The sequence below is a fragment of the Cervus canadensis genome, chromosome 2 (assembly GCF_019320065.1).
Source record: "Cervus canadensis isolate Bull #8, Minnesota chromosome 2, ASM1932006v1, whole genome shotgun sequence".
NCBI classification, from domain to species: Eukaryota; Metazoa; Chordata; class Mammalia; order Artiodactyla; family Cervidae; genus Cervus; species Cervus canadensis.
The window spans coordinates 97,453,636-97,465,787 of NC_057387.1; the positions used below are offsets into that span (position 1 = coordinate 97,453,636).

The 12,152-nt window shown below is 49.0% G+C and overlaps 2 protein-coding genes across 6 annotated transcripts; one reads left to right on the forward strand and one right to left on the reverse strand.

Annotated features, from left to right (window-relative positions):
• Positions 1–2,324: 2,324 nt before the first annotated feature.
• LOC122437104 (hypoxanthine-guanine phosphoribosyltransferase-like) lies at positions 2,325–8,241 on the reverse strand. 3 transcript variants are annotated; one of them, XM_043461639.1, is made up of 2 exons: positions 8,119–8,241; positions 2,325–3,464 (listed from the first exon to the last, which is right to left on the reverse strand). In XM_043461639.1, the coding sequence occupies exon 2, from the start codon at positions 3,242–3,244 to the stop codon at positions 2,588–2,590; it is 657 nt and encodes a 218-aa protein (XP_043317574.1). In that variant the 5' UTR covers positions 3,245–3,464; positions 8,119–8,241; the 3' UTR covers positions 2,325–2,587. The 3 variants fall into 3 exon arrangements, 2 of the variants coding, with proteins under 2 accessions (XP_043317574.1, XP_043317573.1); XM_043461638.1 differs by having other exon boundaries at positions 7,998–8,134; XR_006268178.1 differs by lacking the exon at positions 2,325–3,464 and adding an exon at positions 3,468–3,600 and having other exon boundaries at positions 7,998–8,130.
• On the forward strand, positions 8,100–11,719 carry C2H1orf210 (chromosome 2 C1orf210 homolog). 3 transcript variants are annotated; one of them, XM_043461640.1, is made up of 4 exons: positions 8,100–8,237; positions 9,555–9,616; positions 10,504–10,619; positions 10,759–11,719. In XM_043461640.1, the coding sequence occupies exons 3-4, from the start codon at positions 10,601–10,603 to the stop codon at positions 11,079–11,081; spliced, it is 342 nt and encodes a 113-aa protein (XP_043317575.1). In that variant the 5' UTR covers positions 8,100–8,237; positions 9,555–9,616; positions 10,504–10,600; the 3' UTR covers positions 11,082–11,719. The 3 variants fall into 3 exon arrangements, with proteins under 3 accessions (XP_043317575.1, XP_043317577.1, XP_043317578.1); XM_043461642.1 differs by having other exon boundaries at positions 8,234–8,330; XM_043461643.1 differs by lacking the exons at positions 8,100–8,237; positions 9,555–9,616 and adding an exon at positions 9,892–10,081.
• Positions 11,720–12,152: the final 433 nt, after the last annotated feature.

The following is a 12,152-nucleotide window of genomic DNA, read 5'->3' on the forward strand; positions in this document are numbered from 1 at the left end:
GGAAGATCCCCTGGAGGAAGGCATGGCAACCCACTCCAGTATTCTTGCCTGGAGAATCCCATGGACAGAGGAGCCTGGCAGGCTACAGTCCATAGGGTCGCAAAGAGTCGGACACAGTTGAAATGACTTGGCACTCACGCACACATTTACTCAGAAAGCATTAGAGGTTTTACTCCAGAAAAATAATTTGTCTTCTCTGTGCTGTGTCACGATTGAGTAGGGGCCCTTTAAAGGGCAAGTGTGACCGGTAGAGCTGGGCAGGCACGAATTTTCAGGGCATTTTGCCTTCAAGGTACACCAGGTCCTTACTTCATCTCAGGTCACCCTGAAATCCTAGAACCATTGGCTCGGGACACAAATGACTCATTGTCCTTGGCCTCAAACAACAGCAAGGCTGCTTAGAATACAAAGCACATTTCATGCGAGATAGCTGCCACCACCGGCCACAGTCACACTTTCCTGCAGGATCCACAGCCTGGCTGAAGCATGGGGATGGCTTCCTGGCTGTTCAATCTCACTTCGAATGTTATTTGAGAATACGGAGTAGTGATGACACAGCCCATTCACTCACCACGTCACAGGGACACCCCCTGCTTTTTTAAACGCTTTTCCCCTGAAGGCATGTTGGTGCTCCATCCTTGCCCCCACCCTGAGGAAGGGACACTTGTTCTGGGGGTGGGTGTGCGTGCAACAGCAGGCAGGAGTGAGCTTCATGCCATCGTGGGAAGAGTTGCCTTTCCCCAGGCGTGAGCAGTGTCGACCACCAGGGGATTTCCACTTGGGAATGCCCCAATACTCCCGGGGGCTCGGATGGGACCAACTCTCCTCCTTTCCAGCCCCCAGGAGAAAGCGAGAATGTGGAAGAGATGACTATCCCGGTTGCGGGGAGCCCACGGAGGTGGGGCTGGGAGGTGCAGCCTGTGGGGCTGCTCTGTCCAGCTGTCCTGTCACCTCTGGCCACTTGCCTGGGTGTGACATCCCTCAGGAGAGGGAATAGTCGTCCTCTGGCAGGTCTGCTGAGATCTATTTCTCCCATTCAGTTGCTCGAGAGATAGGTGATCACAGGGGACCCCAGACTGCTGCTTCATTGTTCTGGACACCTGTGATGTCTAATTATAAATCCAGCCTGGCAAGATGGAGCTGGTGGTTTGGGAAGAAGCTGTCCTGTGAACCTGGACATTGGCTGTGGCAACCATCTGAGGTAATTACACTGGAGTTTCATGGTGGTGTGGTTGGGATAGAGGAGGTTTAGTAAGCTCTTGATCAGGGCTTTGCAGAACACGGTGGCCCCAGACAGGCTGGTCCACCTTGAGAAAGTGGGGAAAGCCAAGAAGCTGTGATCTCTGGGTGCTGCTGGGATGCACCACTGGGGACACATCTTTTGACCTCACTTTACTGATGACCAGGTCAGAGAGCTCGTTTTTGCCAAGTTTGAAGCCCAGTCCCTGCTGGGACCACATCAGGGATGCTCTGAATGCTAGGGCATGTCCAGAAAGTCAGCCCTGGCTGGGCAGGAATGGGGAGGGGTCAGCCTCCAGGGAAGATGAGGGTTGAATGAAGGAGGAAGAGTGCAGGGTGGGGCTGCCACCCCCTCTGGAAGCAGAAAATGGGCAGTCACCCTCCAGAGGCTTACAAAGAAGAAGAGGTTCTCTGCCTAGTCAAAGGCGGTACCTGTTTATAATAGAATAGAGGTTCCTGCACAATCTGTGTTAGCACCAGCCCTTCACCCCAAGACAGCAAGTGAGCTCCCTGAATTCTGACCATTCAGTCATTTGACAAGTTTTTACTGAACAATTCCTACCTGTCAGGCCTGTGAGCATATTTGTGACTGGGTGTGCACGTGCATTTTCTTGCTTTCATCATCCTCATCATCTTTTTATTTTTTAAAGAGACAGTTTTTACTTTAAGGATTTTTATATTGAAGAATTCAAAAAGTGGTAGGTTTTTGAACTTATTGATTTGTATTTAAAAGGAACTATTGGTTGTTAATCGGCTATATCCCAGTGCAAAATAAAAAGTTTAAAGTTTGGAAAAAAATAAAAGGAACTGTTGACAAAGATTCACTGGAAATAATATGATGAACAAGTGGGAAAATACAGTTAATACTACTGAAACCTACTAAAATAATTCCAGGATGTATGGTTTATCTGACATAATGATACCTCTACTTTTCTAAACACACAGTGGTACAATGGACAATGTTCTATCACTTATGTTCTTCCCTGAATATGTAAAAGTTAAAATACCAATTCAAAAACTAATAAATTCTTTTCTTTAAATGTTTCTTACAGATACAACTTCAATATTTTCATTCAATAGTGGTACAGTTTAAGAGATTTTTTTATTCATGAGTCAAACAACAATTAACCCAAAGGGAAATGATAGTTTACAGGCTCATAGTGCAAAAAAAGAGTTCAGGAATGCAGTAACTAATATTTCTAAAATACAAAATAGATAAAATTCTTAGAAGATACATGCAATAATAAACTCTACTAAGCAGCTGGTCACAGAGCTAGAACATTTGATAATTTTACTGGTGATATCAATGGGACACTAGCTGTTTCCAAATTCAACTTGAACTCTCACCTTAGGCTTTGTATTTTGCTTTTCCAGTTTCACTAATGACACACACATGATTCAAATCCCTGAAGTGTTCATTGTAGTCAAGGGCATATCCCACAACAAACTTGTCTGGAATTTCAAATCCAACAAAGTCCGGTCTATAGCCAACACTTCGAGGGGTCCTTTTCACAAGCAAGCTGGCAACCTTGACCATCTTTGGATTATAGCGCTTGACCAGGGAAAGCAAGGCTTGCATCGTTTTGCCAGTGTCAATGATATCTTCAACAATCAAGACATTCTTTCCAGTCAAAGTTGAGAGATCATCTCCACCAATCACTTTTATGTCACCTGTTGACTGATCATTACAGTAGCTCTTCAGTCTGATAAAATCTACAGTCATAGGAATGGACCTGTCACTATTTCTGTTCAGTACTTTGATGTAATCCAGTAGGTCTGCAAAGAACTTATAGCCCCCCTTCAGCACACAGAGGGCTACGATGTGATGGCCTCCCATCGCCTGCATCACATCTCGAGCAAGCCGTTCAGTTCTATCCATAATTAGTCCATGAGGGATAAACACCTTTTCCAAATCCTCTGCATAATGATTAGGTATACAAAATAAATCCAGGTCATAACCTGGTTCATCATCACTAATCACGATGCTGGAGCTGCAGGTCGCCATAATGGAGCTGGTTGGTGCGCAGGCTGACAGCAGTCTGGGCTTTCATCAGTTTCTTAAAGGGGATGCAACTATCCCCAGGCTAAGAGCCCTGTGTCTGTCACAGAGAGGAGCTGGTTGAGATGGAGGAGGAAGTAGCTGTGGGCTGGGGACCAGGACACCAGGTTCTTTCGCCTGCTCAGCATCTGTTCCTGGTTCTTCTAATAGCAGCACTTTGAGTCTCCTTTGGAAAATATAAGTAAATCCTTGAAAAGCAGTGATCACTGACTGTCACTCCCAGTGACTATGAGGAATTGAACACCTTGATGGTAAGTGTTACTCACAGGAGCAGTTGGGATGTATCTGGAAATGTGTTGGACCTAGAGGCAAAAGACCTAGGTTCAATCCTGCCTCTGCCATTTACTCATTGAACTGTAGCACATAATCATTTGACCTCTGATTCAGGAGTTAATATGCTGCAGGCAATAGTAAAACCACCACCAGTCTGTAGATCCTACCTCAGGACCTCTCCATGGTTCATGTCCTAGGACTTGTCTGTATCAAGAACGGCATCCCCTGGGTAACCTCCACTTCTATATGCTCTAGCTAAAATCTATCAATTCTGCCACTTTTTCAGAGTCCCTCCCACCTCCTCAACTCTGTCCATACTTCCCTCTTTACCTGGCCCCACCTCAGGCCTTGTCTACAACTCAGCCCCCTTAATCAGACTTGCCTGGTGTGTCTCCCAACCCTGATTAAGTTGTAGGCTCCTTCTTCTTTCCACCTGCCCTTGGAGGGGCTAGAAAACAAAACACTCAGCCATCCTTATTGATCTCACTATAAATTCATGCTGCTCCCCTCAAGGGGGTCCTGATGCTGCCTGGCAAGCCTGCCACATGCAGTTCTCTCTCCAAAACCCCAGGATGATAAACTCACGTCTTCTCTCCTCAAACCTCAGCACCCCTTCCCCACTCTCAGCTGAGGATACTGCTTCTTATTTCTCTGGAAAAGCAGAAGCCATGGGAAGAAAACCCCCTGACTCCCATCACTCACCTGACATTCCGCCTTCCTCTGCTCCTGCCCAAGGCCAGCCCTTCATCTGCTGCTCAACTCCCACACCCCTTGATTCTAGAAGGACATCCCACCCCCTCACTGTCTCTTTTCTCTTCCTTCTGCATCATCACTTTCCTTCCTCTCCTGGATTATTCTGACCAGCACACACACATGATCTAAAAGCTCCTAGCCCTGAAAAAAGTCTTGAAAAAATCCTTCTACACCTGCTCCCATGTCTGCCCCATTTCTCTGCTCCTTTTATAGAAAATTCCTTGAAGGAGTTGTCCCTACCTCCTCTGCTCCCATGCCCAGGCATGGGTCCAGTTGGCCTTTGTCCCTGACTTAGCAGTGAAACTGTGCTTGTCAAGGTCACCAGTGCCTCCACACGGCCAAGTTCAATGTCAGTTTTCAGTTCACATTCATCTTAGTGGACCTATCCTCAGCATTTGACGTAGCTAGTCAAGCTCTTGCCTTTGAAATACTTTCTTCTCTGACCTCCAGGACACTCTCTCCCATCATGCTGGTCACTCCCCAGTCCCTTTGCCTGCTTCTCCTCTGCTCCTTCACCTCTGCCCACTGAGGGCTCCAGGGCTCAGCCTTCAGCCCTCTTTTCTCTCTGCACTTCTCTATGGGGCCTCACCTAGATGACCAGCTTTAAAAAAAAGTCTGTTTTTTGCTGGTTCCCCAATTTATATTTCTAGCCCCTACCTTCTGCTGCCTTTAGGCTAGTTTATCTACTGCCTACTTAGCATGTTACTTGGATGAATCACGGGCATCTCACAAGTCACATGTCCAAAACTGAGGTCCAGATTGCCCTCCCAAATCTGTCCCCTCCAGAGTCTCCCCATAACTACACCCTAGTTGCTCACATCAATGGTTTGGAGCTATCCTTGCTCCCTTTCTTTTTTTCAACTCCCATATCCAATCAGCAAATTGTGTTGGCTTCACCTTCAAAAAACATCCGGAATCTAGTACTTTTCTCCATTTCTACCTAACTACCCTAATGCCACATTCCCTTCTCCTGGGTGATAGCCACAGCTCTCTAACTGGCCTCCCTACCTCTGCCTTGGCCTGCTCTCATCCATTCTTCACACGGAAGCCGAAGAAGGTCAGTCCCTAGGTCCCCAACTTTGATCATCAACAGCTCCCCATCTCACAGATGGCACAGCATCTCAGCTTCTTCCATCTCCCCTGACTTAATGGATTCCATTAGCCCACCTTCTATCTGCTTCTTGAACAAGCCAGTCCTGCTTTTGCTTTGTCCTGGCTGTTCCCTTTTTCTGGAATGTTCTTCCCCCAGATATAGGCATGACTGCTGTCTCACTCTTATACAGATCTCAGCTCAAATGCCTCCCCTTCAGTCAGCCTCCCTTTCCCGACCATCTAATATAAAATAGGAGCCCTTTCCACAACTCCATCACTGGAAGCTATTTTACTTTCTTTATAGCACTAACCATTATCTGAAATGATCATATTCATGTCTTTACTTGTGTATTGTCTATCTTCACCACCAGAATGAAAGCTGTATGGCAGCGGGAACTGCCCCCAGTAGCTAGCACAGAGCCGACCACACGGCTGCCAGGGCCGCCACAGAAGGTCGTAAAGGTTGTTCCCTGCACCAAAGCTTCTGGCTGACAGGCTGGTAGGTGCTAATATCCAGCCGGCTCTCTGCTCTTCACGCTGTGGGAGCATTTAGCAGGTTGCCTTCTGCTATTTTACAATGCTTGCCTATGGGCTGGCTGTGGCTCTGTGGTGGGCATTTAGGAAGTATTCATTGAATAAATTGCTGACTGATGGGTGGGTAGACTTACTTGTTTTCTTTTGTGGGACTGCATGGAAATTACCTTCTTATGGCCTCATTTTATTCATCTGTTAAGAGGGTAATTAACATCAATTTCCTAGTACAGCTAGGAGGATTAAATAAAGCAGTTCATTAAAAAGCTGGCACAAATATGATTACACTTGTAGGACATATCCAGAATGGGCAAATCCATAGAGACAGAGAAGATTAGAGGTTGCTGGAAGCTAGAGATTGGGAAACAAAGTGTGATTATTTAACAAGCAGGGGGAATCCTCTTGGTGTGATGAAAAGGTTTTAGAATTACATTGCGTGATGGTTGCCCAACATTCTGAATGTACTAAAAGCCACTGAATTGTGTGCTGAAATGGATGAATAGAGTGATTTTTTTTTTTTTTTTTGCTATGTGAACTAAGTTATGCTATGTGAATACCTCAATGAAAACAACAACATCAAAACCATATGTACCATATGCTGGCACAGTGTCCAGCATATGGTAGGTGTTCAATGAATATCTTTTGAATCCTATGAGATTTCCCTGCTTCAAAATCAACCCAAACTTCTAAACCTTCTTTGGATCTTCACTCCCTCATCCAGGATAATATTCACTTTCCTTTCATTTGTTTATTTCAGGGGTACTTATTGTTGTCATTTTAGATGTTAGGGATTCGAAGGGGAACAAGACAGACACAGACCCTATCCTCAGAGTTTATAGGCTCATAGGGGACTCTGCCAAGTGAGAAAATCACAATACTGTGTGCTCAGGGACATGAGGGAGAAGGGCCAGGGTCTTCTAGGGGCAAAGAATGGGGAGGAGGGACCTAGACTAAGGTGCATCTAGATCAAGAGGACCTCACCTGGGACCTACATGATGGGAGGCCTGGGAGGAACAGTCAGCCAGGTGGGAGGTGGATATGTTGGGGGAGAGGATGAAGGTTGGAGGAAAGCAGGGGTCCCAGGAATAGCACACGCAAAGCCCAGGAGATGAGCACATGGTGAGTTCTAGGAATGGAAAATAGTTTGGCATGACTGCAGCAGAGAACATGAGATGTGGGTGGGAGAGTGAGGAATGGGCCGCTGGCAGTAGTTCAGACTCCGGGCCAAGATCTTCAACGTCCTGCACGCACTGGCCATCCGCTTTCCAGCCGCATTTCTAATCGTGCCCCATTCACAAACCCCGGCCGCAGCCCTTGCTCCCTCTCTGCCCTGTGGGTCCCCGTGAACTGCTATGCCCGCATGATATAGCTCATGGAACCCTTCCTCCCTTAGGTATTTACTGAGAGCCTGCCCTGTGTCAGGTGCTGGGAACCTAGAGACTGCCGAACTTGTTTCCACCCTGGGAGAGCTCCTCAACTAGTCTAGCTGGGGAGGGAGCAGAGGAAGAAATAAATGATTACAAAATAATGACGGATAGGCGGAGCTCTGGGCATAGAGAAGGCGGGGCTTTCCGGGTGGAGGCGGGGCCTGTCAAGGTGGAGGCGGGGCTTGCTAGAGAAGACGGGGGACTCAGGGAAGGTGACTCCCTGAGGGTCTGAAAGGACAAGGAGGCACACGAAGCCTGGGGAGCCTAGCTTTGTGGGGTCACAGAACCCTTGAGATCCAGATAGAGGCTTGTACCCTCTGTCCAGGTAAACACACAAACACAGGATAACCCCCAAGGGCACATCACATTCCGAAAAGGCCTCTAAACTCACACTCTGCCACTCTGCATCGACTTCCACATCCGCCTCCACACACACACACACACACACACACACACACACACACGCACACGCACAAACGCTTACATCCACTTTTGCAGGCAGTTTTGAGTGTGCTTGGCCCGTCTGGCTTTGCCTGGAGAATGCCCACCCCTCTCCCCTTTGGTTCTGGCTCACCGCCTTCACAGCCCTGCAGAGCCACCCTCTTCAACTCTGGACTTTGTACCTGTCACCGGAAATTCACTTGTTTTTCAGAGCCGCCAGCTTGAGCAGCCGCCCGCTGAAGATCTCTGGATCCCAGCTGCACCAGCCCCCCACCCGCCCAGCTCCGGGGGTGGGGGTGAGACCTGTGCCTGAAGGTGCTCCGCAAAACCTTGGGAAGATGTAGGATTAGTCCTCCCTGTTGGCGGCGCTGCCCTCCACTCTCACCCGCGCCTCCGGCCCCGCCTGCCCGCTGCGTCCCCAGGTGAGTCGTGCGGCAGCTCGGGCCCGCCCACCTGGCCCGGTCCTGCTGGCTGTAACCGGAAGCTCCTCTGCGGACTGGGCACAGTTCCTACAGGTGGGGAGCAAATGGGAAGGCATTGGGGGGCCTGGGCGGGGAAATCACAGATCCCTGAAGGCTCCTGGGAGCAGGAAAGGAGTTACAAATTGGGGTGGAGTGTGTTTGTTGGTGGAAGAAATGTGACCAGAAGGGGTGGGGTGAGAACCTGAGGGTGTGTATGTGTGTGTGTGTGTGTGTCCCTGGGACAGGGCAGGAAGGAAAGGAATAGGAGTAAAGTCTTAGAAACATCAGGCCGAATTTAACTCATTTCAGTTTTTTTTTTAATTTATTTTTAATTGGAGGCTAATTCCTTTACAGTGTTGTGTTGATTTCTGCCATAATCAACATGACTTAGCCATATTTGTGCATATGTTCCCTCCCTCTTGAACAACTCATTTCAACTGAACAAAACCTTTTTTTTTTGAGAACCCAAGGCTTAGTATGGGGCCCAGATAGGCACCCAGTGGTCGTTTGCTGGTGAATGGATGAGTGAATGATTTACTTCTCCTTTCTAATGACTCCCCCACTCCACCCCCTATATCCACTCATCTCACAAACATGCACTGAGCCGCTGACTGACAAGCTCTCTCTCTGCCTACGGCAGGGTGCACATTTGTCAGCTTAGTCCCCACCTAGGGAGCTGCATGTTTAGTAACTGGCGAATTCTGACTGGTGGTCGAGTGGGCAGGGCAGTGAAGGGGGTGATGAGGGGAGTCTTGGGACAACCTCTCAGGCAGGTATGGTCTGATTTGGCCTTGAGGGATGAGGGACTCGAAAAACTGAGGAGGGAGTGAGTGAGAAACCAGAGTGCAAGGCAGGATGTGTGTGTGTGTGTGTGTGTGTGTGTGTGTGTGTGTAGCATGTGGAGGGAATTGAGGACCGAGTGCTGAATTGCAAAGCCTTGAAGGATCTGCACGAAGCCCTAGGAGCCTAGGGAGCTTGTGCAGGACTTTTAAGTAGGAGGGTAGTGGGGTCAGATTTGGTCCATGGGCCCATCACTCTGACGTGGATGAGAGGTGAGGAGAGATCTCAGTTAGGAGGTTATTGCAAGAGTTGAGGAACAAGATGAAGGTGACTCGAACTGGGGCATAGGCGGGGTGTCAGCATTCTAGGGCTACTGAGAGGAGGAACTCGCGGGGCCTGGTGACAGTGTGGTGGTGTTGAGGAGGGAAGGCATCGTTAAGGTATCGATATTAAAGAAGATGGCCGAGTACTCCCCTAAACCAGGTACTTCTCTCCTAGGTGCTCTTCTGCCTGGACACTCCTCCCAGGTCCTCTTCTGATTCAGACACCTCCAGCCCCAGGTACTTCTCTAACCCAGATGCTCTTCCCCTAGCTCCTCCCCTAGCTGCCCCCTCACCCCAGACATTCCTTTGGCCCAGATGCTCTCTCTCCAGGTATCCTGAGCCTAGATGATCTTGCTCCAGATATTCCCTTATTTCAGGTGCTCTTACTCCTCTAGACCCTTTCCAGCCTTAGAGAGTCTCAGCCGGGTAATTTCCTGATCCAGTTGATTTACATTTGGCTACTCCCCCAAAACAGCTCCCCACCCACTGGGGCAGAGGTGAATGAACAAGGAATGTGCCTGAAGGGCTGAGGGTAGAGGTGGGGCTGGGGACACAGGACTCCTGACTCTGGAGCAGAGGGCCAGGGCTGTTCTGGCAGTATCTGGGGCCTCCTGTCCTGGGTGGGGACCAGCACCATCCTCCATCGTGGTCTCTGCTTTGCCCATTAGCTTCAAGGAATTGCTGTTGTCCATCCTCTGGAAGGTAGGACTGCCTCTGCCCCACCTCCCACCCTCAGCTTACGGAGCAGGGGAGCAGTCTGGGCTCTGGACCCTGGCATCTGAGACCTGGGTTCAAGTCTTGGGACTTTGGCTGAGTTAGTTCACCTTTCCGGGCTGCAGGGTCCTCACCTGTAGAGTGGGGATAATGTTTATGCTCACATTACAGGGATCATAAGTTGTGCTCAGTAAATTCCATCACTGAGTTATGTTTCCAGCCACTTTCTGGTGTTGCCTTACAAACAGTCCATGTGCATGGCTCAGCTTGTTTTGCTCCTGTGGATAGCTAGTTATGGCCAGTTGTCCAGTCTCCAGAGTCTGTGCAGTGCCCTCCTGTGGCTGTGAGTGTGGCCTGGAATGTGTGCTCTGTGGCCGTCCCTGACCCCCATCTGTGTGTGTATATTCCAGGACTACTGTCCCAGGGCTGCCTGGCATCAGGGGGTCTCCTTAGAGCCAGGGCTCTTCTGGCAGAGGCTGAGGCTCACCAGTGTCTTCTGGCCCCTCCATGAGTGAGGCAAACCAAAGTGAGTGACAGTGGGAGGGAGACTGAGGAGGGGGTTGGGTTCCCCTTAGATTGTGGGGAGGACCTTACGCTCATGTCTCTCAGTTTCCCCTGGGAGCCGATCCTGGGCCCCATCCATAACACTGTCCCTTTCTCTGCAGCCATTGTGGGGGCCTCCGAGGTCCCCACGACATCTACCTTGTCCCTTGGACTGGGCAACGGGATCCGGGCATGGCCTATGCTGGTAGGGGTCGTCCTTGGGGCTGTGGTCCTCTCCCTCCTCATCGCACTTGCTGCCAAATGCCATCTCTGCCGCAAATACCGTGCCAGCTACCAGCACCGCCCACTGCCTGAAACAGGGAAGGGAGGTTGCCCCGAGGTGGGTGAAGATGAGGATGATGATGGCTTCATTGAGGACAATTACATTCAGCCTGGGGTTGGTGGGCTGGAGACAGAAGCAAGCAGGGACCGCTTCTCCCTTTGAGTCTTCATCTTTGGACTATCCCACCCCCCATCCCTATGCTTGACAGCTTAAGAAGAACAGATATTTCATGGGAACCACAAGCCTCAGGGACTTGGTAGTTAGGGCTTAAGGGCTGGTCAGGGGTGGACCAATCCTCCCTTCCTCGTCTCTAGTCACCAAAGTGATCATGACCTTCTTTTACTCAATAACTCTCAATGGCTCCCTCCTGTTCTCAGAATAAAGCTTACCAAGGGCCTGACTTTGAAATCATGCCTCTGTCAGCCTTTGGTTTCCCTTCTTGACTGTCCCTTCTTTACTTCCTGCTTAGCTAACTATTTGTTATTGCTCCCGCTCCTACCATGCTGTTTCTCCCTGGACCTTTGCTCACACTCCTCTGTTGCCTCGATTCCTTTCTCTTCTCCCAAGTCCTCTCTGATAGTGATGAAAATCCCCGGCCAGTAGACTCCAGGCAGCCTGCCTGCCTGCCAGCATTTCAGATGTGACCTGATGATAACCTTTTAGCAGAGAAAATTCAGTGTGCCAAATGTCTTACTGAGATTTTTTTCCTATCAATAAAGTGGTAATCTAAATAGTTCTATTATGTTTTTCACGGATATTAATGCATCTCTTTTCATTTTAAATAAAAATAAAGTCTCTCATTTTTTATTTTCCTGAACTGATGCTTGTCCATAAAAACGTCCCTTGTCACTCAAAGCTATGGCAGTACTCAGACATCCCCTCCTTTGGACACCTGAGAGCTGCTGCCTCCCATAACACCTGTGAGTTTCCCTGCTGGTCTCTTACCATGTTTAATTTTCATCTTTGTTACAGTTTGCCCTTACCCTTACTGGGCCAGACTGTGTATTCTCTGAGGCCACAGTCTGCACCTCGTTCTGTGTACTCAGTCTCGTACATAGTAGATACTCAAAAAGTATTTATTGACTTTGTTGAATTATCATCGGCCTAGGGGTGAGTGGATGAGAGATGATGGAGTGGAGTTGACCGTGGAACCTTGATGGAGAGGAAAAAGACACGGTCATGACTGCTAGTGGGGAGTTTGGGGAAAGGGAGACAGTTTCAAGACGGCAGAGG

Coding starts and splice junctions, on each gene's coding strand:
- LOC122437104 (XM_043461639.1), bottom strand. CDS start 3,244: ATGGCGACCTGCAGCTCCAGCATCGTGATTAGTGATGATGAACCAGGT.